The sequence below is a fragment of the Nannobrachium achirus genome (genome assembly GCF_963921795.1).
Source record: "Nannobrachium achirus genome assembly, chromosome: 6".
Lineage (NCBI taxonomy): Eukaryota > Metazoa > Chordata > Actinopteri > Myctophiformes > Myctophidae > Nannobrachium > Nannobrachium achirus.
The window spans coordinates 49,941,323-49,968,146 of NC_137815.1; the positions used below are offsets into that span (position 1 = coordinate 49,941,323).

The window sequence follows — 26,824 nt, forward strand, 5'->3', positions numbered from 1 at the left end:
GCATGTGTCCACGCTCATCCATTCTCCAGTCCTTTTTATATTATACCCAGACAGCACAGTGACTAGCGCCGATGGTTAGTGTTGTTCAATCCGAGTGTATCCTCCAAGGGTGTCTATAAACCTCTCTGTCAACAATGTAGGCGCTATGTATGTAGCATGTAGCATTTGCTCATTGGGAAGATGCATTTGGGTGCCATCTAGTGGATATAGTATGTACATATAGGCTTTATTGAACCCTGTAACACAGAGACCGTACGGTACTATGAATGTCAACGCAATTACCGTACGTACTGTCTCACCCCCAAACGTACACAAAATCAACCATACGTAACTATAAATGGCCCTTTAACTCTTTGCGTGCCAGCGCCCTCTAGGGGCCAAAGAATGCCAGCGCATCTCTCATAGGCGAGCGCTTTAGCTTCCAGGACTTCAGCTTCCAGGACCTGACGTGCTCACGTTGATGCACGGCATGGAAATGTCCCGGATGAAGATGCTAACAGAATGGCTATTCCCATTTTGTCATCTAAAAGATCATTTTTGGGCGATTTCGCCGTAAATAAACCTCGCGCCGCTTTCCTAAAACACAAAAAAGAGATATAAGCCTTTAAAGATGCGGTCTTTCATTGGATTAGGCGGAGATTGGCGATTGCGTTCGCAAATTACGGCCGGCCGGGACGTTGTTAGCTTTCGGCTAGTAGCTACAAAAATCAAGCCAGGCTTCAGAAGGCCTCTTATCATTTTATTCATTTAATTAAATAAAGCCGAACTACTTCGGGATCGGCACACTCGTGTACTCATCGGAAGCGGCGCCGAACATCGGGTGAACATTGGGGAGCTCAAAAATGTATTTTAAACCATTTTTAATGGAATATATCGTCGGACAGAGTAGAACGGCTAGCTGGCTAGCGGCTAGCGAGCCAGGACCACCCACGACTCTACAAGCAGCTCGGGGTAAGTGAATTAATAAAAAAAAGATTGTATTGGATTGAAATAAAGCCGAACTAGTTCGGGATCGGCACCAGATGAGTTAACAAGACACCAACAGAAAACAAAAATCGAAAAAAGAAATGTGGTCATAGAATAGTTGTTCACACCAAATACAGTAATCACCCCTATAATGCTGCCACATACACACTTCTAAATGCAGGGTGGTGCCATTGCTACTGTAATCAGACAGACAGCTCTACTACTGTTCAACTCAGTTTACCCTAAGGAATAACTAATCTGTCTGAGAAATTCAACAACTTGTTTATTATGCATCTAATATATATATATATATATATATATCTTTTTTTTACAGTTTGCTGAAGGCACAAGCTGTTGAATTGAGTGAGCGTATTTCACATTAAACGTGTGAGCAGTACCGCCTGTGATGTAGGAGGCAGCTGAGGTGCATGTTGAAAGTGCTTAGCTGACTGATCATGGCCAGCCAAAGAGAGTGTCAGACTTGTTCGAGGTAATGCTGCTAATCTGCCACTTAGCTGGTTAGGACAAGCTTGTCACGTGGAATCTGAGAGTGGGGCGCCATCCTATAGGTTGTGTGAGGCATACTGTAGAATAGATGAAGGTCGGGTAGTGCTGGTTGGTGTTAGAGGAGTTGAAATGAGGACTACATAAGAACTATATCTTGAGGAAGGGAGAGCATGAGGAAAGAGTTGTCCCCCTAGCAAATAGATTATGATAATAGACAGTCATAATAATATGCATAGTAATATGCCTGTGGGAGATGGTACGTTATAGCATTCTGTACCCCTCCCTCATACAGTACATACATACACTCTCATATGGGCTAACTACACACACACACACACGTGTTCAAATGTGCTCGCCGCTCATGCGGATTGAGAACCCAGAATATGTGTGCATCATGCATATGTATATGTGCGCATGTTGTCAGATGTTTTGACTGTAGATTATTTTATGTCAGATGTTTTTTTTTTTGATGTTGATGATTGCGTGACGCAAGACAAATCTTCATGTAAATTGACTTGTTCCAGAACTGGATGAAGCATTGGAGATGGATAGATGGATGGTGGGGGATAAAGGTCAAATGAAGGTCGTACAAGAGTTGGACCAGCAAGCTTTGAGTTGAATGTTGTTTGGATGGTAATAATCTTGGGTGGTTGTGTGTGAATTGGGGGATTGTACAAATGCAAGCTTGACAATTACCTATTTCACGGTTTTGAGAATTTCCATCAATTATCCTCTTTTTAATCTACGGTTTTGTCCTGACACCAGCGTTCTCCTTGCTTTTAATGCACTATACTTTCTGAGATAGATAGATAGATAGATAGATAGATAGATAGATAGATAGATAGATAGATAGAAATTCCAGCATATACCAAATTGTGGTCTAGAGCGCAAAAACGATCCTGGTGATGTCCGTTAGTTTATCTCATAGGCTAGAGATAAGCTACTGTGGAATGGATCTCACAACACACTTTTATGAGCCATGTTGTTGCTATGATGATGATCAACCAATGTCACAAACCACAGGGAAACACCAGAGAGGAAGAGAGAGAGAGAGAGAGAGAGAGAGAGAGAGAGAGAGAGAGAGAGAGAGAGAGAGAGAGAGAGAGAGACACTGATATGGATATAAAAGCAATGTACAGGGTAGGGAGGTTCGAGTCTGGTGTAGGGCAGTTCTAAAACTTTTCAGGCCGTGACCCCCAAATAATCATATTTAACTGGGAACCCCCCATCCTGACGAGCACTAAGAGTTGAGGCATTACATTTTGTATAACATGGTTCTAAATAGCAGCTCTACATGCTCAGCATGTAGTGAGCATGTAGATCTGCAATTTTCACAATAGTCTGCCTCTAATAGCCTATATTTGACAATTTGGGAAATGTAAATGTAAATGTTTTAGATGTATTAAAAAGTCCTTTAATTGTCACTTTAGAAATGTGCAGATACCCTCTATATACTATAGCCTGCCCTACACTTAAACTGTGTGATGATTTGTTAACTGTTGAGAGAGAAAACAATGTTTCACATTAAGTCAATCATCTGGGGGACCCCCCCCAAAATAATGTGGGGACCCCCCTGGGGGTCCCGGCCCACAGGTTGAGAACCATTGGTGTAGGGCAGGCTACGGGAGAACGAGGTAGAGGCGGAGCCGTGTGTGTGTGTGTGTGTGTGTGTGTGTGTGTGTGTGTGTGTGTGTGTGTGTGTGTGTGTGTGTGTGTGTGTGTGTGTGTGTGTGTGTGTGTGGCGCTCCGCGCTCGTCCCTCCTCCTTTAGACACCCCCCCCCCCTCCCCTCCCCTCCCTCGCAGCCACCCGCCCCTCAGTCTGGAGCAGTGAAGCTCTCGCTGCTTCTCCGTTCTCCTCGCCACACTGTGCGGGAATACTAGTAGAGCAGAATGGATACGGAAGGGAGCCAGAGCAGCCTGTCCTCCACGGACAACTCCCCCCACGACCCCTGGTAAATGCCTGTCCTCTGCCGCCTATTACCTACCCACCCTACCCTGCCTGGGTCCCGGCTCGTTTCCAGCAGGACTTTGTAACCTTGGGAGTTAAAAGTGTGGATCTTTATAGCTGGAGCAGCACCGAGACAAAAGACAAGCATGCGTTCTGTGTGATGTGAGAGCCCATGCAGGCTGTGTGTGTGTGTGCGCGCGTGTGTGAGTGTGTGTGTGTTCCACTCAGCCGCGCACCAGACGCACCAGGACGGCTGTGTTTGTCTTGTTCTGCTTCGTGAAAAAAGGGCATCCTGCAACTTTTTCATCGTCGCCTGGACGGGCTGGAAAAAAGCCTTTCTTTTTTGCTTTCCCCCCTCCTTTAGGGATTATAACGGATCTAGCTGCCCATTCGTGTCTCTCCACAACATGGCCGATATTTTCCCCCCACACATTTAAGCTACTTTATTGATGCTAAAGTCGTCTAGATTTTGCGTTTGCCCGCTTGGATGTTGAAACGAATACATGTGTTTGTTGTTTATCCTGCGTGGTTGTAACTCATGGCTTGTTTCTCCCATTCATTCAGCAAAATGTTCATCGGGGGTCTGAGTTGGCAGACGACACAAGGTGAGCTGCCCTGCCTGTCCCACACCATACTTTAACCCAGTCTATGGATGAAGCCGTGTATCAGATGGATGCGAGTGTTGGTGCTTCCAATGAAAGCGTAGTAGAGGCGTAATTTCAGAAAGAAACGGGGGGTGGCAAAAACGTGTTTACCACTTAAAGCCTCGTTTATGTGACCAAATCCCCCTCGATTACATGGTCAAACAAATAGCGAAAATAATAGTGGAACTACAGGCTCCCAACGCGTCGCTTCTTGGCTTCTTTCGCTATTTGTTTGGGGAGCGAAAAGAGACATCGTTTGAAGATGTTCTCTTTCAAATGACATTCCCCTAAATTGGGACGCCACGTTGAAAGTGGTTAATAATTGAGTTGGGGACAACAATATGCATAAAATAACTAGATCTGAGGTTATGTACAACGCCATCCCCTGATGCCCTCCCAAATCAAATGACGCCTCTGGCTTTAATTAATGCCATAGGCTATAATCTATATTTGCTCGTATACGAATCCGAGTTAAAAAGCTTTCTGAAGTTATAGTGGGGCGGAATAGCTAGGCTACTTCACGTGCAGTCTGAAATCAAAGCCTGCCCTCTATTCATTCATAATAAAGATAAAGCTTGGGATTTAGGCTGGCTGAAAACACCAAGAGATTATTATTATTATTACCGCAAACTGCTATGAAATCGACCAGTCTCGTCTTCTGTAGCTACACCATCGTTATTACATTGTATTTGGACGTGTGATTTATTGCACCGTTCTCTTCTCTTGAGAACTTCGCATCGCGTTTGGTTTTGATGCTGAGGACGTGTTTTGTTTTTCGTCACTGCATTGTTGCACTCCTCCAGCTTCCACTACTACTCCTAATAACCCATTCATTTATTTTGAAGGCCTCGCATCATAGTCTTACCTACCGGATGTATAGGGGCTTTATTCTACGACGCTGTTGTTTCCCCCCCCCCAAAAAAACTATTGTTTTTGGGAACAATATTCGGCGTCACAATGCAACGTTTTGTTATCAGTCAAGGCCTTAATAATGGGATGTTATGCTGAATAGCCAGATAGTCCCATCGTTCTCTCTGGTTTAGCTCTGGTCCATAGCGTTAGAAGGAGTTCTCCTTAACGCTGTATGATCCGGTGCGCCCGCAGGAAACGCTGCGCACCTCTCGTCTGTTTGTAAAAGAAAATAAAAAAATACAGTTTCGCTACTCACCAAAACAAAGACGGGTTTTGGGAGTTGAAAGCCTACTTTCCTTAGTGGGAACACTCGGAGCCCCCCACCCCACGTCTAAAATACACTTTTTGGCCAGAAAAGAAAATATTTCACCGTAATGTTAGCTACTCCACAGCGCCCCCTACAGATCTTGTCAATAGAAATGTCCATTGACCAGATTTTCGCCTTCCGGTGAAATATTTTCTTTTCTGGCCAAAAAGTGTATTTTAGACGTGAGGTGGGGGGGCTCCGAGTGTTCCCACTAAGGGAAGTAGGCTTTCAACTCCCAAAAGCCGTCTTTGTTTTGGTGAGTAGCGAAACTGTATTTTTTATTTTTACTAGAGAAGAGAGGTGCGCAGCGTTTCCTGCGGGCGCACCGGATCATTAGTGACATAGCATTAAGGAGAACTCCATCTAACGCTATGGACCAGAGCTAGCTCTGAGCCTCCTCGAGGGACGCAAACAACGTGGTCTGCAGCCCGACCCCCATTGTCTCCCGTCAGTGGACCATGTACTTTCATAAGGTGTGCGAGTCGGTTAGCGATTTAAGAAAATACACGGTTGAATTGATTGTGTGCCATGTTTTTTCCCCTCCCGATGACATGTTCTTCCAGAGGGCTTGAAGGAGTACTTCTGTAAATTCGGAGAAGTGAAGGAGTGCATGGTGATGCGGGATCCCGTTACCAAGCGGTCGAGGTAAGAGGAAAAGGAGGCGTGTGCTGCACCGTCCTATCACTGTGCAACGACCCTACTACCTTTATCCTGATACTCCTGGATGTTGCGTTTCTTTTCTCTTCCTCTTTTTCATGCATTTATTAGGTATTTGTACTTTACCTCAGTATTTTCAATTTCCAATACTTTTAGCTAGGGGCTTTTTTGATTGATTGATTGAAGACTTTATTAGAAGTTTGCATAGGAAAAGGTACAGTTTCATGACGGTACAGTTCACTGGTACAAGGTCTACTAAAAGGAGATCCATGAAAAGACTAAGCTTATTTCCACTTAAGCCGTGACATCATTTTGTAGGCAGAGGAGAATCTGCCCCCAGATCATTTTCTGTGCCTCGCTATTTTCAACAGATCCGAGACAAAAATAACGACTAAGGTATAATTCTAACACTTTCCTTTCAACAACAAAGAGAAGAAAAATGTGTAAATAGTAAAAATAATAAAAAGATTCACGGAAACTGGGGGCAGAAATTCTCCTCTGCCTACAAAATGATGTCATACTTAACAGCATCCAAATATTGTTCTTTTATTCCACTACAATTGTTTGAGAACTATTATAGTTACTAGTTACTTTGTAGATTTGGATTATTATTACGACACATACATCAACTGCCCGAATATAGACATTTAGACCATTTGAAAATAGCCGGACTACAAGCTGTAGATCTGCTATTTTCAAAAGATTTTTATACATTTGGAAACTTGAAATGGGACATATTCTGCATAATTACTTCTGGGGCTTTAAGTACATTTTGATACAACTATTTTTGTACTTTTAGTTCAAGTAAAATGAATTGAATTCCAGACTTTTATGTAACAGTCAGAGTATTTTTATATTGCAGTGTTGATACTTTTACTTAAGAAAACATTTTGAGTACTTTTCCCACCATTGTTTATTTGTTTGTTTCTTTGCAGGGGATTCGGGTTTGTAACATACGCAGACCAAGCTGGAGTCGACAAAGTTCTAGCTCAAAACAGACATGAGCTGGATTCTAAAACAGTAAGTTATCTTTTTATTTAGTTTTAATCATGGTCTTAACAGAAACTTTCTTTAATGCCTACACAGGCATTCATATTCACAGAGTATATTTCCCCTAGATGTTCGTTTGTAGTTTATGGCTTGTAAGGTTGCAGAGTGTATTTTGGAGCAGCAACCCCCCCCCCCCCCCCCTCTTCATTTCCCCCTCCAAATCCTGGTTCAGGGCGCCAACATGAAAGCGTTCTTTCTTGGTCTTCATTGCCATGGTTACCTGGGGACCTGAATGGGGTAGACTCGTGTAGAACTCAGGGAGTTCTGAATCTGCAGGGGGAAAAAACAGCACCGTTTGGTGGCCACTCTGTCCACTCACTGAAAACAGTTTGAGGAAGGAAATTGCTTTTTTTTTTTTTTTTGTTAGTTTGAAGGGTTAGTGTTGAATTGTTTGACCTGGTTATAAGCTGCTCCTTTTTGCTAGTTGTTTTGTGCAGCAACACTTTGCTCAAAGCTTTGGCTTAGTGCTGCTGGCTCGTGTTTAAATCTCAATGAAGTTGTGAATGTTCCTTGGTTGGGTAGGTGTTAGGGTTTGCTAAACTGCTAACGCATGGTTTTCTAAAAGTGGGGTCCACGGACCCTCAGGGTTCCTTGAGGGGATTCCAATCGGACCTTCACAGATCTGTTTTGTGAGTGCAGCGCGTCTTCAACTTGTCTGTTTTTCCCTAGCTTATACGTACACAATTAGGATCATTTTAGAGCAAGAGTCATTGGAACATTAAGGGAGAAAGACAGGGGTGGAGAATAGTAAAGTTTACTTGGTTGTCAGTGCAGCCAGGCCCGTTGCCGTGGGTGACAGCAGGCACAAGGGACAGTACTGTGACTGCAACGGCCTCGTGGGATTTATGTCGCCATAACAACTTCCCAGCATTTATATCACCTACACACACGCAGTCCTCTGTAGGTAGTGCTGAACACACACACACACACACACACACACACACACACACATCATATGTACACACGCATGGATGCACGGACGGATACACTGTGTTGTGTCACACTAGCACCTTCATACATAGGCCTTTATGCATGTTTGTTTGTTTTTTTGGATTAGAAGTTTATCAAAAAATATTTTGTCTGCTTTCAGATGTGATAATAAATGAGTAATAACTTTACATTTGTGGCTCCTTTTCCCGGGAGCTCACAATCACAGTTGCTCGCCTGCCCTCCCTCCCAGATACTTTACCCTGTAGAGTAAAAACACGGAAATCATTACTGAAACTTAAGGATCGTTAACCTGATGTCTAAAAACATCCATTTTTAGTCTTAACCATCAAATCATAGCCATTTCTACTAGGTCAGCTCTGGCTGTTGGTGTAGCGCATCGTGGATCGGATCCTGTAAATACATAACTTTAAACTATACGCACTTAATGAATGGTCAGGATATTTGAATAATTAAACCAAGTTTAATAAGATCACCACAACTATAACTTTATTATTCACCCACCCTTCTCTCTCTCTCTCTCTCTCTCTCTCTCTCTCTCTCTCTCTCTCTCTCTCACACACACACACATACACACACACACACACACACACACACACACACACACACACACAAGCGCGCGTGCACGCATACACACACACACACACACACACACACACACACACACACACACACACACACACACACACACACACACACAGAATCACCTTCCGCAATGGTTAGAGTTGGTTTATTTATTTAAAGCATTCTGTTGCTGTAAGCTTTGTAATCGTCTCCAAGCAGATGCAAATGATTATTTCTGGGAGTCGTTTCACTACTTCTTAAAGCAGGCTTTGTTTGGGTTTGATTCTAATGCTGGTTTGGGGCTTCTGGAAGCTCAGCAGCCTGCTAGGCCACCGGCAGGGTTAGGCGTAGCCTTCAACCAGAATCCTGTATAAGGCTAAACAAGAATACTGTAAACAACTCATAGCATCTGTCGTTCTCAGGGAGAACACAATAGTGATTTTCTTCCCACCATGCTTTGTGTTTTTAGTAGGAAACACAATTTACAATCTTGTTTACTTTTCATAATTGACATAATAGTAATAATAGTTTTTGTTATGCTTACAAACCCAAGCTTAATAACCATGGGGAAAATAATTACTCATTATGATCAGTTCCAATTTCATATTTCAACGGTAGAAATTCTTTGCTACTACTACTGCTCCTGATGTTAGGATGTTAAGTGCAGACAGTGGATGTTCAATTTAACTTAAGCACATGGTGGAACATTTGCAGTGTAGGAGGTTGATAGTAGTCTACCACAACAGCTACAGTTACATTTCAAACAATATAAAAACAAAATTGAAATGTAATTATTCAGGGAAGACTTATTAAAATCACTATCAAAAGTTCTAAATCTGTTTTTGGCCGTTTTCAGTACATTGGGTTAAACAATGTTCCAAGTAAGAACTAAGAGAGGGAAAAATCTTGGGAATTATTATGACATGCCTCTTAAAACCTGCATTGACTATGATTATTTTCTCTGCTTATATTTTTCGTTGACCTCTGTATTGGTCCAGTTGTCTCTCCCTCTCTTCCCAGTCGGGTCATAGTTATTGTTTGATCAGCGTGAGATGAGAGGAGAAGAAGGAGGTTGAGATTCCTCCCTGGGAATTAGGAAGAATGTTCTGTTTTGAGTGTTTTTTTCATGTTCGCCCCATGGAGACTGAGAAAAAGAAGTAGAGCTAGAGGAAGGTGGTGGGCAAGGTGAATGCTAGTTAATACATTTGGATATGAATGATTATTTACTGTTATTGTCCATTTATATGAATTAGGGCCTGAATAGGGCCTGGTTTTTCATTAGAAATTGAGTGAATTAAAAGATACATGGGAACTGGTCTTTCTTTAGATCTAAAGCCTGATTTATACTTTCTTGTATGATGGTGTCACGCACCGAACGTAGTAGATCGACAAGCTCACTACGTGTCACGGATGCAATGTGTTGTGGGCTTGTAGATCTGCTATGTTCGGTACGTGACACTGTTGTATGGTGAAGCATAAATTGGGCTTAAGATGGTTGTTTTGGAGAGTTTAGATTTCCTGCCTGAGCAGCGCAGATGGCCTCAGGGCAGTGGTGTGCTGTTTGTTGTTTTGGACAGGGAAGGCAAGTCTGCACTGTAAAGCAACCACTATTTAATGTCTGAATAATTAATATTTTGGCATTTTGTATTATTGATATCAACTTACAGAATAAGAGAAATCCCCACTACAACAGTCACCATTTTATGTAGCATTTAATGAAAAATTCTCTGCTTTAAGGACCCATTTATCTGATTATGAATGTATTCAAAAAATATAAGTGGCATTGCTCTTTGCCTTTGCACTATTGCATCTTGTGGATATGTAATGTCCGTATTCTGTAAGCTTTCAGAAAATGTGCACAAAGATGGACTAAATGAATGAATGCAGAGAACTTGAGAGAAGTTTACGTACATGTATTTAACGTTGAGTATAAATGGGCCTTTACTCTTCTGTGCTCAGTTATTTGATCTTACTCTTGTACTTTTTCTCTGTATAAATGAATGGCATCTCTCACAGAAGGATAGTGTAACAGGTTGTGTTTATCAAACAAATGTACAAATTGATAAATGTTTTAATAGTATGTAATAACTACTTGTATACAAATTAGAAGTTCTATAGCATAACAGCTGTTCAGTTTAACCATAAAACCATATTCAATCTAGGAGATCAATAATAATAATATTGAGCACCACCATAGTGTGTGTGGTAAACAAGAATCCAATCATGTGGATCTCAGGCTTCATATGGCCATCCTGTGATCTCAGTTGTCAATCTACTGATGTATCTATGACAGGGGTCTTCAACGTTTTCAGGCCAAGGACCCCTTAGTTAACTCCTCAACTCCATTCTAAAATAAAAGTTATGTATTTCAAAAAATATAAAAACAAAGTGATACAAATGCATGCCGGTACTTCTTTGGCTTCCTTTCAATTTGCACTAGAAATGTGGTGCTTGATTGGTCCAGCAGTTTGCCAGATTATCTCCAGACAATCACACATACCCACTCTCATAGACGGCTAGCCTTCTACAAGAGCCTCACTGTAAAAACACCCAATTCCTTCTGTGTATTTCCCCTCATGTTGACCTTGCGTAACAATGATGCCAAACAAGTCGTTTTGCGTCATCAAGTGCACTTTCAGTACGTTTTACAGTGTATGTTTCCCTACAGTTGGACAGTGTGGTTGGTGGCTATTGCCTATTTTTTGGCAACACTGTCCATTTGTGAATGTAGCAGTCAACAGCATGGTGCTAATGTAGCTGCATCCATCCATAGCCATGCAACATATGTTAGCGCCACCAGGCTTCTGTCTGTGGGCTGAGTTGCATGATGGGGGCCGCCGGTGCCAAAGCCAGCCATGGTCTCTGGTTAGTGGCACTAGAAGCTAGGACTATAGCTCCTAGCTGTCTGGAGATTAGCAGTTAATGCTGACGTGGACAAGACATGAGAGGGGGATGGAGAGAGAGAGAGACGGGGCAGAGAATGAAAGAGGCCCAGCTCATGCACTGTAATTAGTATAGATCCCAAAAGCAACTAATCGGATTGGAGGAAACAAACTGGATTGGGCTTCCGAGGTATGTCCACAAAGCTGAGGCTAAAGCCTTGGTCCTGTCCTATAGGTGGAAGCACCCTACATAGCAACCTACACTCAAACCTTTTTATACCAGGACCCCATAATATGAGGGAAACTATTTGGCGACCCCAGTATTCCTGGGGTCACCCCCAGTAAGTAGTTGTCATCGGTTGTCTGTCGGCAACGTTACATCGCGCCACGGTCTAAATGTAACTCTGTGAGGGTACAGATGTAACCATGCAGATCCGATAGACCGGTACCCATTCGCTCCCGGAGTAACAAAAAACACACGTTCGCACTCGTATTGAAGATATTTCCCAAGTAAATTAACCGCTTGAGCTAAATCAGCTCCTGTGTGCGGCGTGCCTCAGCCTACTACTGCTGCTTGTGTGTGTCTCGACTCTCTGTGTCGTCTTGTCTCCTGTTGTTGCTCAGTGTTAGAGGCGGATCTTTGTGTGTGCGTACGTTCCTTTTTTCCCTTTTTTTACCGTTTCTTGATAAAAAATATATTGCTTATTTTTTTGATAGCCAATTGGCGACCCCAATGGCACCTCCCTGTGACCCCATTTTGGTTTGGGACCCATAGTTTGAGAACCGCTGCTGTAGAGTGTACTTACTACATACTGTAACTATCCAAAAGGACCTGTAAGAGTCCATTTGGATACATATGTACTTCAGGGGTGCAAAAGTAAATAAAACGAATCGATTTAGTTATAAAAATGATATCATCATCATCATCATCAATATAACAGATTAATATTCCTATCCCCTTTAGACTTGTTATTATCGGCAAAAAGTTTCACAAGATGTAAAAATGGTTTACAAAATAGCAGATATACAAGCTCACATGCGTCACGATGGAACGTGTTGTGAGCTTGTACATCAACTATTTTCACAATTTTTGCATGTCACCGTTTGTGATGAAGTATAAAGTAACACTTAGCAGTTAGTTAATCAATAAGTTGATCTAAGAATATATATAATAAATTGCGCATTTGCGCTTCTCGCTTATTCAATTAATTAAAAAAAGTAATTGTTAGAATAATCGCTAAGAGAATAATTGATAAATGAAGCCCTACTCTACAGAGTTACAAATGGATAATTAACACTGATTTTACTGTGTACACATGACTGCTCACACACGCACGCACACGCACACGCACGCACACGCACACACACACACACACACACACACACACACACACACACACACACCAACAAGCTATTCTAGCAGGGGTCGTCAGAGTAGGGTTGGGGGCCTTCCTCAGTGAGCTTCGTTAACTAATTACGGTGCCATTGTTCAGCTGTGCAGATTGACCCCGCTGGCTTGGACCCAGAACGAGTCTCTCTCTCCCTCTGTGTGTCCATGCATTGACGACACGCCATATCTGTTTGTGTCCGCTCTGTAAAACTTGGCTTTTAGTTTTACAGCCGCAATGGGGAAGCAAAACATGTACTCGTTGTTGGCTGTTTTGTTGTGAGGAGGTGTCTTGGGATATCGCACAATGTGTGAGTTAATGAGACCTTAAGATTGTGTGGATGCATGTCACTGCGTACAGTATAGCGAAGGCATTGCATACACAACTCATTATAATAACTAATTTCTTACTCATTTGGGAAGAGTATATTTTTGTATTTGCCTTGGACAAGGGCACATGTTGCACAGTGTGTGTGTGTGTGTGTGTGTGTGTGTGTGTGTGTGTGTGTGTGTGTGTGTGTGTGTGTGTGTGTGTGTGTGTGTGTGTGTGTGTGTGTGTGTGTGTGTGTGTGTGTGTGTGTGTGTTTTTATGTTTAATTATATGTATGCGTGTATCTTTGCATCTTGTATATACATGTGTTAATGTTTGGCAATGGGGGTGTGTATGTTTGCACTGTATTAAGCGAGTGCCTCTGTTTGTGTGTGCGTGAGTGTGCGAGTGTGTGTGTGTGTGTGTGTGTGTGTGTGTGTGTGTGTGTGTGTGTGTGTGTGTGTGTGTGTGCAAAGTGGGGGTAGCAGGGGAGCCCCTGTTCCTCTATGGGCCCATCTGTTTTGTCCTCTTTGTCCTGTTAATTAATGAAATCAGAGGGGCTGCCTGCTGGGACAGCCCCGCTACACTGGACAGGCCCACTTTCTCATGGGCAGGCTCTCTGCTTTCCAAATGAATGGGCCCTCTCTGCTTCTCTCATGGTTTCCCTCTGTCCCTTTTCTCTGACTCTCTGTGCTTCCCTCTTTCTCTGTCTATGCATGCTGCCCCTTTTCTATCTATCTATCTATCTATCTATCTATCTATCTATCTATCTATCTATCTATCTATCTATCTCTCTCTCTCTCTCTCTCTCTCTCTCTCTCTCTCTCTCTCTCTCTCTCTCTCTCTCTCTCTCTCTCTCTCTCTCTCTCTCTCATATACACTTACACAGTTTCTGATTAATTCAGAATCTTAATTATTTTATTTTACCAGGTATGTTTGCAAGTACAAGGAATTTCTCTCTCTCTCTCTCTCTCTCTCTCTCTCTCTCTCTCTCTCTCTCTCTCTAATCCTCTCTCTTTTACACCATTTAGTGTGTGTTTCTTTCTTCTCTAAACTGTTAGAGGGTTGCAAGTTGCAGTATTAGTATTAGTATTAGTATTATACTCTTGCTACTTGGACTTAAATACAGCTGTCTCTCCAACTACTGTCTCATGTGACAGCAAGCTGTTTCTATGCTCTTTTGCCTTTCTTATCATTTTCCCAGGATAATCTTTGCTTGTATTGATTTGACATTCTATTTTGTTTCCCAGTTGGACAGGTGGACATGCTGGGCCACATGAGGTGACTATCGGTGGTAGAATAGTATAGTTCTGTAAGCTAAACTACTAAAAATCATATTGTAGGCTCTGCCTTCAAACTGATTTTATACCACATAATCAGTGGAGGTTGGATGTCACGAGGCAAGAATGGATCATTTAGCCAGACCATGTCACAAACACTCTGTCATATCTCTTTCTATGTAACACAAAAATCTGATGGAATAGTTTTAACATTATTCCGGAGTAGTAAACCACTTGAACCCTTTCTTCTCTATTCTGGGCATGTCATAATAGCTGAACATTCTGCAAAGTCTCCAAGCTCACAACAGGCTGTGTTGTGAGGCGTTGTGCGCTTGTAGACTTTTGCTTTTATTCTTTCGGTGAAGAAATTTGTTGTTGAGGGGAAAAAAGGAGTGGGCCAAGAATTGACCCCTGGGGGAACCCAGTCAATGAAGAATGGGGTTTAAGTGGTTATAATTTACTGATTAGATATGATGAGCTCATGACAATGTTGAGTCACTAACTGTAAAATGTAATGCTTTTTTGTCCCAAAATGAAGAGCTATTGCTGAGTGTTGCTAACAGTGTTCTGACTACTAAGCCATTTGAGTTTTGCTTTGTGGCCTATCTGCCTTCACCAAGGCTAACCTCTGTCTCAGTCTAGCATGCAGCAATCTTTGATAGATGCATTAGTGTTAATTCTATAGGCTCTCTGTGTTATTTTCTTTTAGCACAGCCAGGTGTACAATACATACTACATAATAGTAGATTTAGATTTTTTTAGAATTCTCAGATGAGTTAATTTTAACTGCATGGCATGAACTAGCTATAGCAACATTATACAGTGTATATTGCATTACCTCAACGTAGTCGGAATGGTATGGTAGCCTACTTTATTTTAGGCTGTTTCTCTTTAGACTAGTGATGAAGTACATAATATGGATGATCTGATGACACTCATTGCACCATATCAAAACCAAATTCAAGGTGAATTGCAAATTAATCAGATTAGTCAGTGTAATTACAACATGAACTGGCACTGAGGCCCTGATTTCATGCTATATTCTTTGTATGCATGCCGACAAGGATTATCATTACGGCAATTTTTGCTGTAACCTTTAGAACCGCCTTCATGGCTGTTATTGTTCTTGTCTTATGTCAGTGTGGACAATTGTGGTAGTAGTTTGCACCTGACCACTTTTTTCATAAGCCCATGATCTGTCTCTGTCACATAATCGCTTTAGGACAACTCACATCCCGTAGTCCTGTTAAAACAGTTAAATCGTTGGTGCAGTGACCTCAGACTGAGTTGAGAGCCTATTACAGTCTAAGTCCTGCATTGTCGTCCACCTAACTTCACATGCCATTCACATATGCCATCCTACAGAAATGTCAAGACGATGCAATTCTTTCTCTGTTCCTCAGGGAGTTTCTTTGTATCCAAATTGTTTTGAATCACGATAAATGTGAAAACGGAAAATGACATGAGCAATATTATTTGATTTGACCATGCAGGTATGGAGGAACTGTTACAGTGCTTGTTATTAAGTCAAGCCAAATGGGGATATTTTTCTCCTTAAAGGAGTAGTTCACCCCCAAAATGACCTTTTTTCTATTGATTAGTCATGCCATGGAGAGTAGAGTTCAATAATATTTTTTGTTTTTTGTCTTAAGACATTTATCACGATAAATAAAATCTCCACGATACGATTATCATTAGTGTTTTTTATCACAATAAACGATAATATCACGTATCGTCCCATCCCTATAAGAAGTAAATTCCAGTTTATAGACCAATTCCCCTCGGGTATGTAGCAATGCAGGACTATTGCATTGTTTCATGTAGTCACTACAGTGCACTATATATACGGCATGTAGTAATATCAGACCTGCATGAATAGTGCATCAGTACATCTGCATATTTATGCCGATTACTAGGTGATGCTAGTTTTAGTGTCATCTTTGTTGTCATCTTTTTGTTTCAGTTTATGTTAAGCTATGAATTGTAGGGTAGACTATGTTGCCAGTGAATGTAAACACATCATCAGGCTTCAAATTAAATGTGGCCAATGCCACCTCTGCCATACACTGTTGTGGTCAGCGTGCTCTTTGCGTGTCCCTGTCACCTTTGTCTGTGATCAGACCAGCTGGAAGTGACGTGACTCCTTTCATCTTTGTCCTACTTGAAGGTGCAAAGACCCCCCCATCCCCATCCACATCCAAGGACGTTTCAATCACATCTCCTTTGCTTTGGTGTTTTGCTCACGTACTATATACTGTACACTACAGTATGTGTGGTTATAATATATTTGATAGCCTTTGGTTTTAGTCTCCTGGTGCTGACCTGCCAGTTGGAAAGGAGAGGAAAATTAATAAAATAAAATATAATTAATCATCAAAACATATCTATAAACATTCTAAAAGTTCGAACATTGAGCATTTTATTATTGTCAAATTAATAAAAATTTACAATAGAAACCGCCAGAGGCTATGGCGCTTGGAGGGTCTTTGGGAACCACTCTGTTGCTTAAGATCTGTTAGGTTTTTCACAGTAATTCCCCCTCTCACTCATCTTGTAAGTGAGCGTTTTGTTGAAATGATCGTTATTTAGCTATTGCTAATATCAGGTCCATACGTTAGTTTGATTGATTGATTGAATATTTTATTAGACAAAAATGTAGAAGAACAGTACAAGTACAGTCAAAACAAAAGAAATGTAGTACAGCACAAGTACAGTCAAACACCCTGCCTAAAATGAACACCCCAAAAAAGCCCTTACGGTATTGTTTAGTTAATAGTTAGTTTGATAGTTGATGACAGTGTGTGACAGGTATTTTTGCTTCCCATTTTCATATAATAGATAGAGGAATGATGCTGTTTCCAAGGCTAAGGTCATTTGACCTGAGCTCATCACTCTCATTGGCTGGAATGATAATATCCTGAAAGATTCCACACAGTTCTCAAATGCCAGACTCTCATTTGCATATTCAGTATTACTAAAGGCCAGCGCTCTTAAAATTCATTTGGTTCTATTTATATCCACAACCTTGACTACTGATGAGACATTCCGCAAGGGAAAAATTAGGCAAGCGGCAAAATATGGCTAATCCTAAATGGATGCAGTCTGAATCAGTGTGAAAAAAGAGAAGATGTATACTGTACCCATCCATAATTTATTCTGAATATTAAATGGGCCTTGCAGAACTCAAAATATACTGTACGGTCTAATTATTAATTTAGATGTTTTGTGTTATTCTGTATATTCCAGTACAGAAACCGATATACAGTACATAACAAAAGTAATAGAATGTACTGACATATTTACAGTATTTTAACTCTTATGAATATGAATAGCTGGTCAACTTAGAGCTTGGAGGGTTTATTAAATGAAGTTCCACTGCAACTCCTCCAAGTGCTTAGCATATCGCTGTTGTCCAGCAGAAGCCTTCAATATTATTGTTGGAGGATAAATAAATGCCCTGTACAGAAATGTCACTCAGAATTTGTGAAAATAGCAGATCTACATGCTCATACGCATCGTGGCGCTTTCTTTTTTCTTTTTTTTTTTTTAAGTTAAAGTGAAAGTGTTTGTCTGTGGGGTTTATAAATATTGAACCAATGAAAATTATTCACTTATTTATTTTTTCATTTCCTGACAAGTTTTGGACATAAAGGTTTCTACCCGACATTGAGGTTATTGTCTTTTACGGCCGGACTATACCAGAAAATGTGCAAGCACGCGTGCGCTGTCCGTGCGCGTGCGAAAAGCCCTTGGCTACACCAAGGAGGAGTCTGTGTACAAAACGCATATGCACGTGTACAAAATAGAACCAATCCTATTTTTACAGCATGCGTATCTGGGGCTCGCACTATCCGTGAGCCTGGTGTAGCCGATATCATTGATATATATTGGGTCTTTCTAAACGCGCTGTGCGCACGCAGTAAATTCTACGCTTAGACGCGTGTGAAAAGCCTCGGTGTTGTCCGACTTGTGCAAATCGATTTCATATTTGATACTTTGATTTTGAGTTGATACAACAGGTGTATGACTGTACGTAGCCTGCATACTACCACAACAACCTACTACACAGTAAAATCCCCAGTGTTCATTTAGCTCTGATTGATAGTATATAAATGATAGATAGTATAGAAATGTAACCAAATAGACCCCTACATTTGTGCACTCAGAGTTACACAGGGAGAAACTAACACTGAAGAAGCACTACTCAACTAGTGGCCTGATTTATACTTGTAAATAAAAATATAGATTGTCTATTTTCAGTGCATGATGCTGGCTATGTATAAGTCAGGCTTAAGTTTTTGATTTATTGTTGCAATCTGATCCTTTTTTCCTGGCTGGTTTCTCTCAGAAGTTGACAAATGAATTGTCACCAGTGGTGGGCAGTAACAAAGTTGCATTTAGTGAGTTTGTTTCTACATTTCTAGGAAGGGAAAAAGTACTTTATGAACGAACCACTGAAACCACATTTTAAATATAGTGATAACAGCCGATCTACAGCTTGTAGGTCTGCTATTTTCAGCATTATTGATATCTTTTGAAAATGTCAACTTAAACTTGTGTTGTAGAGTAATAGAGTAATATTTGACCTGGAGTATCTTATCCATACTTTGACTCAAGTGCCAGAGATGTCCACTTTGTCCTCCCCTGATCTACATTTCCCTTCTGTCCTTCAGATCGACCCGAAGGTGGCGTTTCCCCGCCGAGCGCAGCCCAAGGTGAGTGTGTGAAGGGGTTAATGGTAAAGGAGGGATGATGATCTCAGATGTGTCACAACTCATCACTCTGCCTGTGGTCGGCCGGGATTAGTGTCTGTCACGTGACCCGGCGGGGGGCTGCAATCCCTTTGCCCAGCCTGACACCATGACCGCCCGTCCACCCTGACCCAGCAAACACACGATCACGCACGTGGGTGTGTGTGTGTGCACACTCGCTTCAGTGGTGGAAAAAGTAAAAGTAAAAGTATCAATACCGCAATGTAGAAATACTCCGTTACAAGTCAAAGTCAAGTGCCAAAAGTAGAAAAGTGCTTGTAATACAAAATGTCCCATTTCACAAGTTTTCAAATGTATAAAATGTAGACCTACAAGCTCACAATGCGCCGAAGCGCAACACATTGTGAGCTTGTAGATCAGCTATTTTCAGATGTCCGAAATGTATATAGGGCTGAAGTGGGTAATGTATGTTTTGTAATAATTATCTACAAAGTAACTAGTAACTAAAGTTTTCAAAAAAGTATAATCAAAATATTATTATTAATAACACAATATTTGGATCCGAGATGTAGTGGAGTAAAAGTATTGGAAATAAAGTACAAATACCTCAGAATTGTACTTTTGTAGTAATTGTACTAAATGTACTTAATTACTACACCAGTGGCACACGTGTGCGTGCACACACGCACGCACGCACGCACGCACGCACGCGCACACGCACACACACACACACACACACACACACACACACACACACACACACACACACACACACACACACGTGTTTCATGTGCCTGTTGCCTTGAAAGCAGTCACACACAAACACTCTCACCTGCTACATGCAGTCACACACACGTCTACTGTATTTCTCAAATTCTACTATACTTGCGGGAACATCTGACCATCACAAGTATACACACACACACACACACACACACGCAGATATAGATTTACATTCTGTTTTAGTCATAGTTACAGTAGTAGCGTGACAGTCGGCACAGGGTCATCCATGCCTTACTCCTTGTCCCTAAACTCTTTTGCAATTCTTTTACTATTGTTAAAATATTTTTTTAATATTTCAAATAGCTGATCTACAAGCTCACAACGTGTCAATGTAGATCGTCTATTTGAAGTATTTTACTTTAAAATAGTAAAGAAAGGCAAATAAGTTTGGCGAACGCATTATTTTGTGCTTTAACTATTGAAAAACAGCAGATATACAAGCTCACAGCGCGGCACAAAGTGCTGCGAGCTTGTAGATCTGCTATTTTTGAAAAATCATGAAAAACCTATGTTTCTATGTCAGTGGTGCTCAAACCTTTTCATGTGAAGGACACCCAAAATAATATGTACCGGTATTTGGCCATGGACCCCCATCTCAAAATATTTAGTTCCAGGGACCCCCTCAGAAGCAAAATTTGAGTTACAAATGTTCGCTTAAAAAATACATTTATTCAAAGATTTGCACACATTTTCACGACTTTTCAAAAATAGCAGATCTACAAGCTCGCAGCGCGGCACTTGGTGCCGCGCTGTGAGCTCGTAAATCTGCTATTTTTCAATAGCTAAAGCATAAAATAATGAAGTCCCCTCCACCTTGGGCCCTAGTAACTCAGTCCCACTTTACCCCCCCTTGTGACACCCCTGCCCCCCCCTTTCCAACATCCCAGCATATCTGTGGGCCTTGAACTCAGCTCACATCAGGTTGAACGTTGAATGGCCCATTCAGAAAGCCATTGAAGATTAGATAAACACCAACAAAACACAAGTCTCTTTATTACCGGCATCTTCCCCTGGCTAATGTGATTTGTGGTAATTATGACATCTTGTTCTGTGTGTTCCTATAGCTGGTGACCAGGACAAAGAAGATCTTTGTGGGTGGACTGTCAGTCAACACCACCATTGAAGACGTGAAGCAGTACTTTGACCAGTTTGGAAAGGTATGTCACGCACGCATTGGATCTTTGACACCATCGGGAAACCATCATCATTTGCTGGTTTCCGCTTTTCATGTGTTGTCCGTGATTAGGGTCGCCAACCTTCCCGTGAAATACGGAATTGTCCGTTTTGAACTGACATTTTTGGAAGTCAGTCGATGACACACATCTTTCATGTTCAAACTGCTCGTGCTCATTTATTATAATTCAGGTTTCTATTCATGTGTCCCAGATGACTTATTTTCCCCACATCTTTCTCTGGACATTTGTCAGAGATTTACCATTTACAGGCTTTTTATCTGGGTTTTTATTTTGGGGTTTTTCAGTTGACAAAAGGCACAGGGTGCCTCATTTTACACAATCAAATCTGAAGTGTTCATTTAACTCAGAGAGTATCCAAATAGAACCTTACAGGTCCAACTGTACACTTTCTGAGTCAAATGAAAACCCCAGATTTGACTGTGCAATGAGGATAATTTTGAAGAAGAAGAAAAAGATGGCAAAAATGGCTTAAGCGAGAGACGTGCGCCTTTTTCGGGGGCACTGGCTGTCCTGTTCTGCATCTGGACGATGCCATATTAAGTTGTTTGTTTGTTGTCAGCGGTTAAAAGACCCCTTTTTGGCTCGACCGTTTTATTTCAGGGCCAGCTCCTCTGAATGAAATCTGGTGAAAGGCAAGCACATGCTGTGGGGACAGATGAGTGGCCAGGGAAAGTGAAAAATAAAGGGAGGTGGAGGTGGCGGTGGGTGGGGAGAGGCAGGGAAACGGAGGGGCTTTGAAGGGGAAGAAGCAAACCCCCGTAGGGAGGGAGGGGCACGAAGCCAGGCAGAAGAGCAAGGAGAAAGTAGGAATGTTCACGGAGGAGTGGAACCAGACGGAATAAGCGGAAGCGTGCGGGAGGTGCATGAAACGTTACCGCTCAGAGATTCAGTGACAATGCAGTGTTGGAGAATGATGGCGGTTCATGTAAAAAAAAAAAGAGTGGGTGAAAGTTTGTCTCCTTAAGAGAAGTGTAGTAAAGTGTGGGACTCCGGTGTGAACAGCTGCTAGCCTAGAGGCCATCCTAGACGCAAACAAACTCACACACCAGCTAAGTCCCCTCGGTCGGTTGCTGTGGAGACTTCTTGTGCCCTATTGTACTGCTGTTTTTATGCTTCCTTTAAAATATGTGTGAAGTGTGTATTTGCATGGGCGAGCATGCAGCCGTGGCGGAGAAAAGAAGCTTAACATGCAAACACTGAACTATTTCTTTCTCTCTCTCTCTCTCTCTCTCTCTCTCTCTCTCTCTCTCTCTCTCTCTCTCTCTCTCTCTCTCTCTCTCTCTCTGTCCTGCTGTCAAACAGACTCAGTGTCTGGTTCCAATGTTGTTGAGCAGCATAGGGTCACTCTGAAGATCACCGTCACTTTAGGTTTAATGAATTGGAAGATATTAACAGCACAGGCCGCTCTTTCTCTCTCACCTTCATTTTGTGTGTCTCTTATTCCATCGGTGAGTGTGATGATTGTCTGGGGTATTATTGTTAATACAACAACAACACTGTGTCTTTGATTCTACATTGTGAACCACAGTTTAGTCAAAGTGATCTTTCATTGAACTTGGGTTTTCGTGTGCTGTGATTCACACTGTCCGCCGGTGTGAATGGCTGTTTGTGCACTAATCAGTCCGCCCTGGTGGTGATTATTGACTTTCATGTCTAATACCGCTTTTCCACCATCGTTCTGAGGCCAAATGGGACTGTGCTGCAGTGCTCCGTTCCGTGACGGGCTTGTGTGAACAGTTAGCATTTGTGTTTCCACTGAACTGTAGACCGTGCTTGAATCAGGAGTAGGACGTCCCCTAAAGCATTGGTTCTCAAAGTCCGGGGATCCCCAGGGGTCCTTGAGGGAGTTCCAGGGGGTCCCCAGCTAAATGATAGATAGTTAGGAATCAAATTGACCCTATGGTTATGTAACTCAGAGAGTTTACACTCTCAGAGTGAAATTAACATTGATTTTACAATATAAATTGGGGTCCCTGAGATAGAAATGCCTTTGCATGGGGGTCCGTAGCCCTAATGCATGTCAGACTGGTGGTCCTTGAAATCAAAATGGTTGAGAATCACTGCTAGAGCCGTAACAATCTTCTCATATGGGGGTCCATGGCATATCTTTTCAAATGGGGGTCCGTCAGCTAATAATTGTCAATTTGGGGGTCCTTGACATTAAAAAGATTGAAACCACTGCCCTAAAGCGATGTTAAAGGGGGCATAAGTGATTATTTTTGTTTTGTTAAAATCAGCGTTCAATTTTCTATATGCCCATAGAAATCATTATTAAGTGTTTATAAATTAAGTCAGGATAAATAATCGAGAATACAGGATAAACATTTGATATTGGAAGTGATCGTCTTTCCTGACTGGATGAAATTGGTGACCCACCTGAAAATGTATTTTCTGTTTGGAAGACCCCTGTTACTGAACAAACTTATTATTGCAATGATTAGAATTTAGTACTCTAAATTGCAACCTCTGATTGAAGTTTGATAAAAAAAGATAGAAGAACGCAGGTTAACATTTTAACTGTAACTGTAAACACATTTTCTGTGAGTTGTGTATGAAGTACAGTATGTGCATACAACAGATGGAGCACAATGGGGTATAATGTTAAACATTAGCATAAATTGATCAGGCTTAATATTGCTATTACAGATCAAAAACAAAATATATATGCCTTTCCTTGACCAGAACCCTAGGTTTGCATTGGAGTGACAGCTGCTTTGTTGAGTGTCGATCCATCTCGCCTGTATTTGACACAAAACCATTTGTCTGGTGAGAAGCTGAGCTTTACCTGAATGACCTGTAATCAACCATGTGGTTAAAAAGTAATTTAGTGTCTATAGTTGACAAGTGACAACCATTAAGTCTTCTTTGAATAGATTTGGAAATGTATTGTTGTCTCCTCAACTGTCTGGCAGTTGTAAATATTCAGACATGCATTTTTTGGACCAGTATTTTGTGTTGACTCTCAGAGTGCAGAGCCAAAAACCAATAATTGAAAATCTACATAAGCCCTCCCACCGGATTGGTTTGGAGCCCTGTTCATGCAACCGTTCCAAACAGTGCCAAACAGAAATTCGATGTTGCCGGGGAAAAGCCTTATAAGAGATCATCCTCTCCTTCGGATGAGAGAATATTTGGACTTTTAGGACACGTGAGATTCTCCCTGAGACCCGCGCTGTGTATCATGCATAGTAGATAGCTCCAATCCCACAGTGCATTCTTGCCGAGCAGGGGGTATCTCTTGTTTATTATCTGAGCCTGGTTACATGGTGCAGGTTGGGATGGAATAGGACTCAGTGTCCTGTTTATTTTCTTACTGTGGCACCACCCCACATGGAAAACACACCATGTGCTGCTACACTCGACACGGTCTGCAGCAATCTGCTAGAGAGGATGAAGATGATTTATTTGATGTGTGTACTTAATTATCGCTATATTATATAGTATGCTATATTTGTGACGAAATGGTAATATAAGAGTATATATACTTAGCTGGTCAGAGTTCCCTACGATCCCTCCTGTTTTCGCTCTACAATAAAGATCTTATGCAAAAAAATAGCAGCTCTCGTGACCTTGTTGATGTGGGGAACAATGTTTTTCCGCAGAGCGGGGATGCTAGGCTTCATGTGGTTAAGATAGTCGGGGACGTTTTGAACCAATGTGAGGTGTCAGAGTCAAAGGTCCACTTCTCTCGTGTGACTTCCCAACGGTCCATAGCCGTGCACCGGTTGCTCATTCCACGCAAACCAGCCAGCTGTGAGTGAGAAATGGATCTGAACATCAGTATAAAAGGTCTCGTAATCCCCCCCACCCGCTTCCAGCCAGGCTCAAAGACTTTGAACATCACACCTAAAGCTGAAAATTCCTGCAACTCTGGAATCAGCTGTTGGTTTTTGTAGGTCCGCAGGCATGGCGTTTCCAGATGTCGCACAGTTCTACCAATTTCTTTTTAGTGAGAGAACACGAGGGTTCGTGCAAACCCCCCTTTGTGTTTGAGCTCCTGCTCACATCCCTGAAAATACAATGTGTAGAGGAACTTCAGAGGTTACCGAAATCTCCTCTCAAACTAAAAAAAAAAGAAGATACGAGGGAATGCGGGGGGGAGCGGTGTGCTATGGGCGGACTGGACAGGCCATGGTGACTACAGACGGGAAAGTTTGGGCTCCACTCACCCATGCAAGTTGCCGATTAGGAGGCTTGACTGGACACTTTGTCCGCGGCACTGTTTAGAAAGATTGCTGGAGAGAGAGAGAGAGAGAGAGAGAGAGAGAGAGAGAGAGAGAGAGAGAGAGAGAGGGAGAGCGAGATATGAGGGCTGAGAGAGAGGAGAATGAAAGAGCGATATACAAGGGGAAGACGGTCTGGAGAGAATGTGAATGCCACATTTCTTAACATCACGAGAATGTTTGGGTGCATTAATGATGCACTTGGCATCCAGGACTTGTTACGTACTGTATACGCAGGGGTGTCGCACCAAATTCTGGGCCCTGGGTACAAGGATTCACTGCGGGCCCCCCATGAATGTTCTTCATAGGGGGAGGGGGTTTAACCCATTTAGAACGCATTAATTTGTTCTTTAACTTTTGAAAAATAGCAGATATACAAGCTCACAGCGCAGCACAGAGTGCCGTGCTGCAAGCTTGTAGATCTGCTATTTCTTTTAAATCGTTAACATTTTTGCAAGTCTTATTATATATTTCAAATCCTTCTAAGGTTTTTTGAGAAAAATGTCAGTGGTGCTCAAACTTTTCATGTGAAAGACCCCCAAAATGATATGTACGGTATTTGCCACGGACCCCCATCTCAAAATATTTAGTTCCAGGGACCCCCCAGAAGCAAAGTTTTTTTTGGAGTTACAAATGTTTGCTTAAAAAAAAAATATATATTCAAAGATTTGCACACATTTTCACGACTTTCACGATAGCATAGTATAAATAATTAAGGCCTCCTCCACCTTGGGCCCTTGTAACTCAGTCCCATCCCCCCCCCCCCCCCCCCCCCCCTTGTGATGCCCCTGTGTATACGTAAGACAACGGCATAATGCATTTCGCAAATGTCTTTTGGACATTCTCACAGGGCTTTTCTCCAAAACATCTATGCGCAAGGTTTTTATATCAGCATGTTTGAGAATGTCACTCATCATGAGAACATGACCTTAAGATTTCCTGACACTCCAAATACACACCGGGGTAGTTAGCAACAGAGCTGCTGCTAAGCCAATCTCGGTCCCCCATCGCTATCCAATCATATTGTCTTACAGCACCCCTGGCTTTGGACATGTGAGCTTTCCTTATTATTGGTTTTGGCTAAGGCAAGAGGCCTAGCGTGTGACCATGGCATAAGTTAACACATGTCAAAATACTTTGCCACTTAACACAACATTGTGTTTTTACTGAAGACATCAAGGTTAACCCGTACGTACTGTTGGGCATGAAAGCATTCGCCACATATTTCACTGTAAGCACATGTTCAGAAAGTGGACGTGAATGCTTAATTTAATGCACTGTGAGCTTCAAGGACTGTTTTTTTCCCCTTGTGATGCGACAGATGCGTCATACAACGAGGCATAAATCAGGCCCAAAGCACACCGCGGACAAAATACGTGTCCTGGCGCGGCGCAGACAGTGCTAACGAATGGTCATCGTGGTCCAGAATAGACGTGGCTAATGCTAACAGGAGGCTAGTTGAGCTTGTAACACTATTCTTATGATAACATGTTGGCTTGCAGCTGTCTACTTACTGCCGCGTCCCCTCAGCTTGCTGCTGCTGCTGC

At 42.0% G+C, this 26,824-nt stretch overlaps 1 protein-coding gene across 7 annotated transcripts in view; it reads left to right on the top strand.

Annotated features, from left to right (window-relative positions):
* Positions 1-3,364: 3,364 nt before the first annotated feature.
* LOC308287856 (RNA-binding protein Musashi homolog 1-like) overlaps positions 3,365-26,824 on the top strand; it is a gene marked incomplete at both ends in the record, with an annotated part of 36,916 nt that continues 13,456 nt past the window's right edge. For all 7 annotated transcript variants that reach the window (XM_080729163.1, XM_080729162.1, XM_080729164.1 and 4 more), the window contains 6 exons: positions 3,365-3,426; positions 3,987-4,027; positions 5,849-5,930; positions 6,878-6,962; positions 19,037-19,078; positions 20,923-21,015. In XM_080729163.1, the coding sequence (XP_080585289.1) occupies positions 3,365-3,426; positions 3,987-4,027; positions 5,849-5,930; positions 6,878-6,962; positions 19,037-19,078; positions 20,923-21,015 (405 nt within the window). The remainder of the gene's footprint in view (positions 3,427-3,986; positions 4,028-5,848; positions 5,931-6,877; positions 6,963-19,036; positions 19,079-20,922; positions 21,016-26,824) is intronic.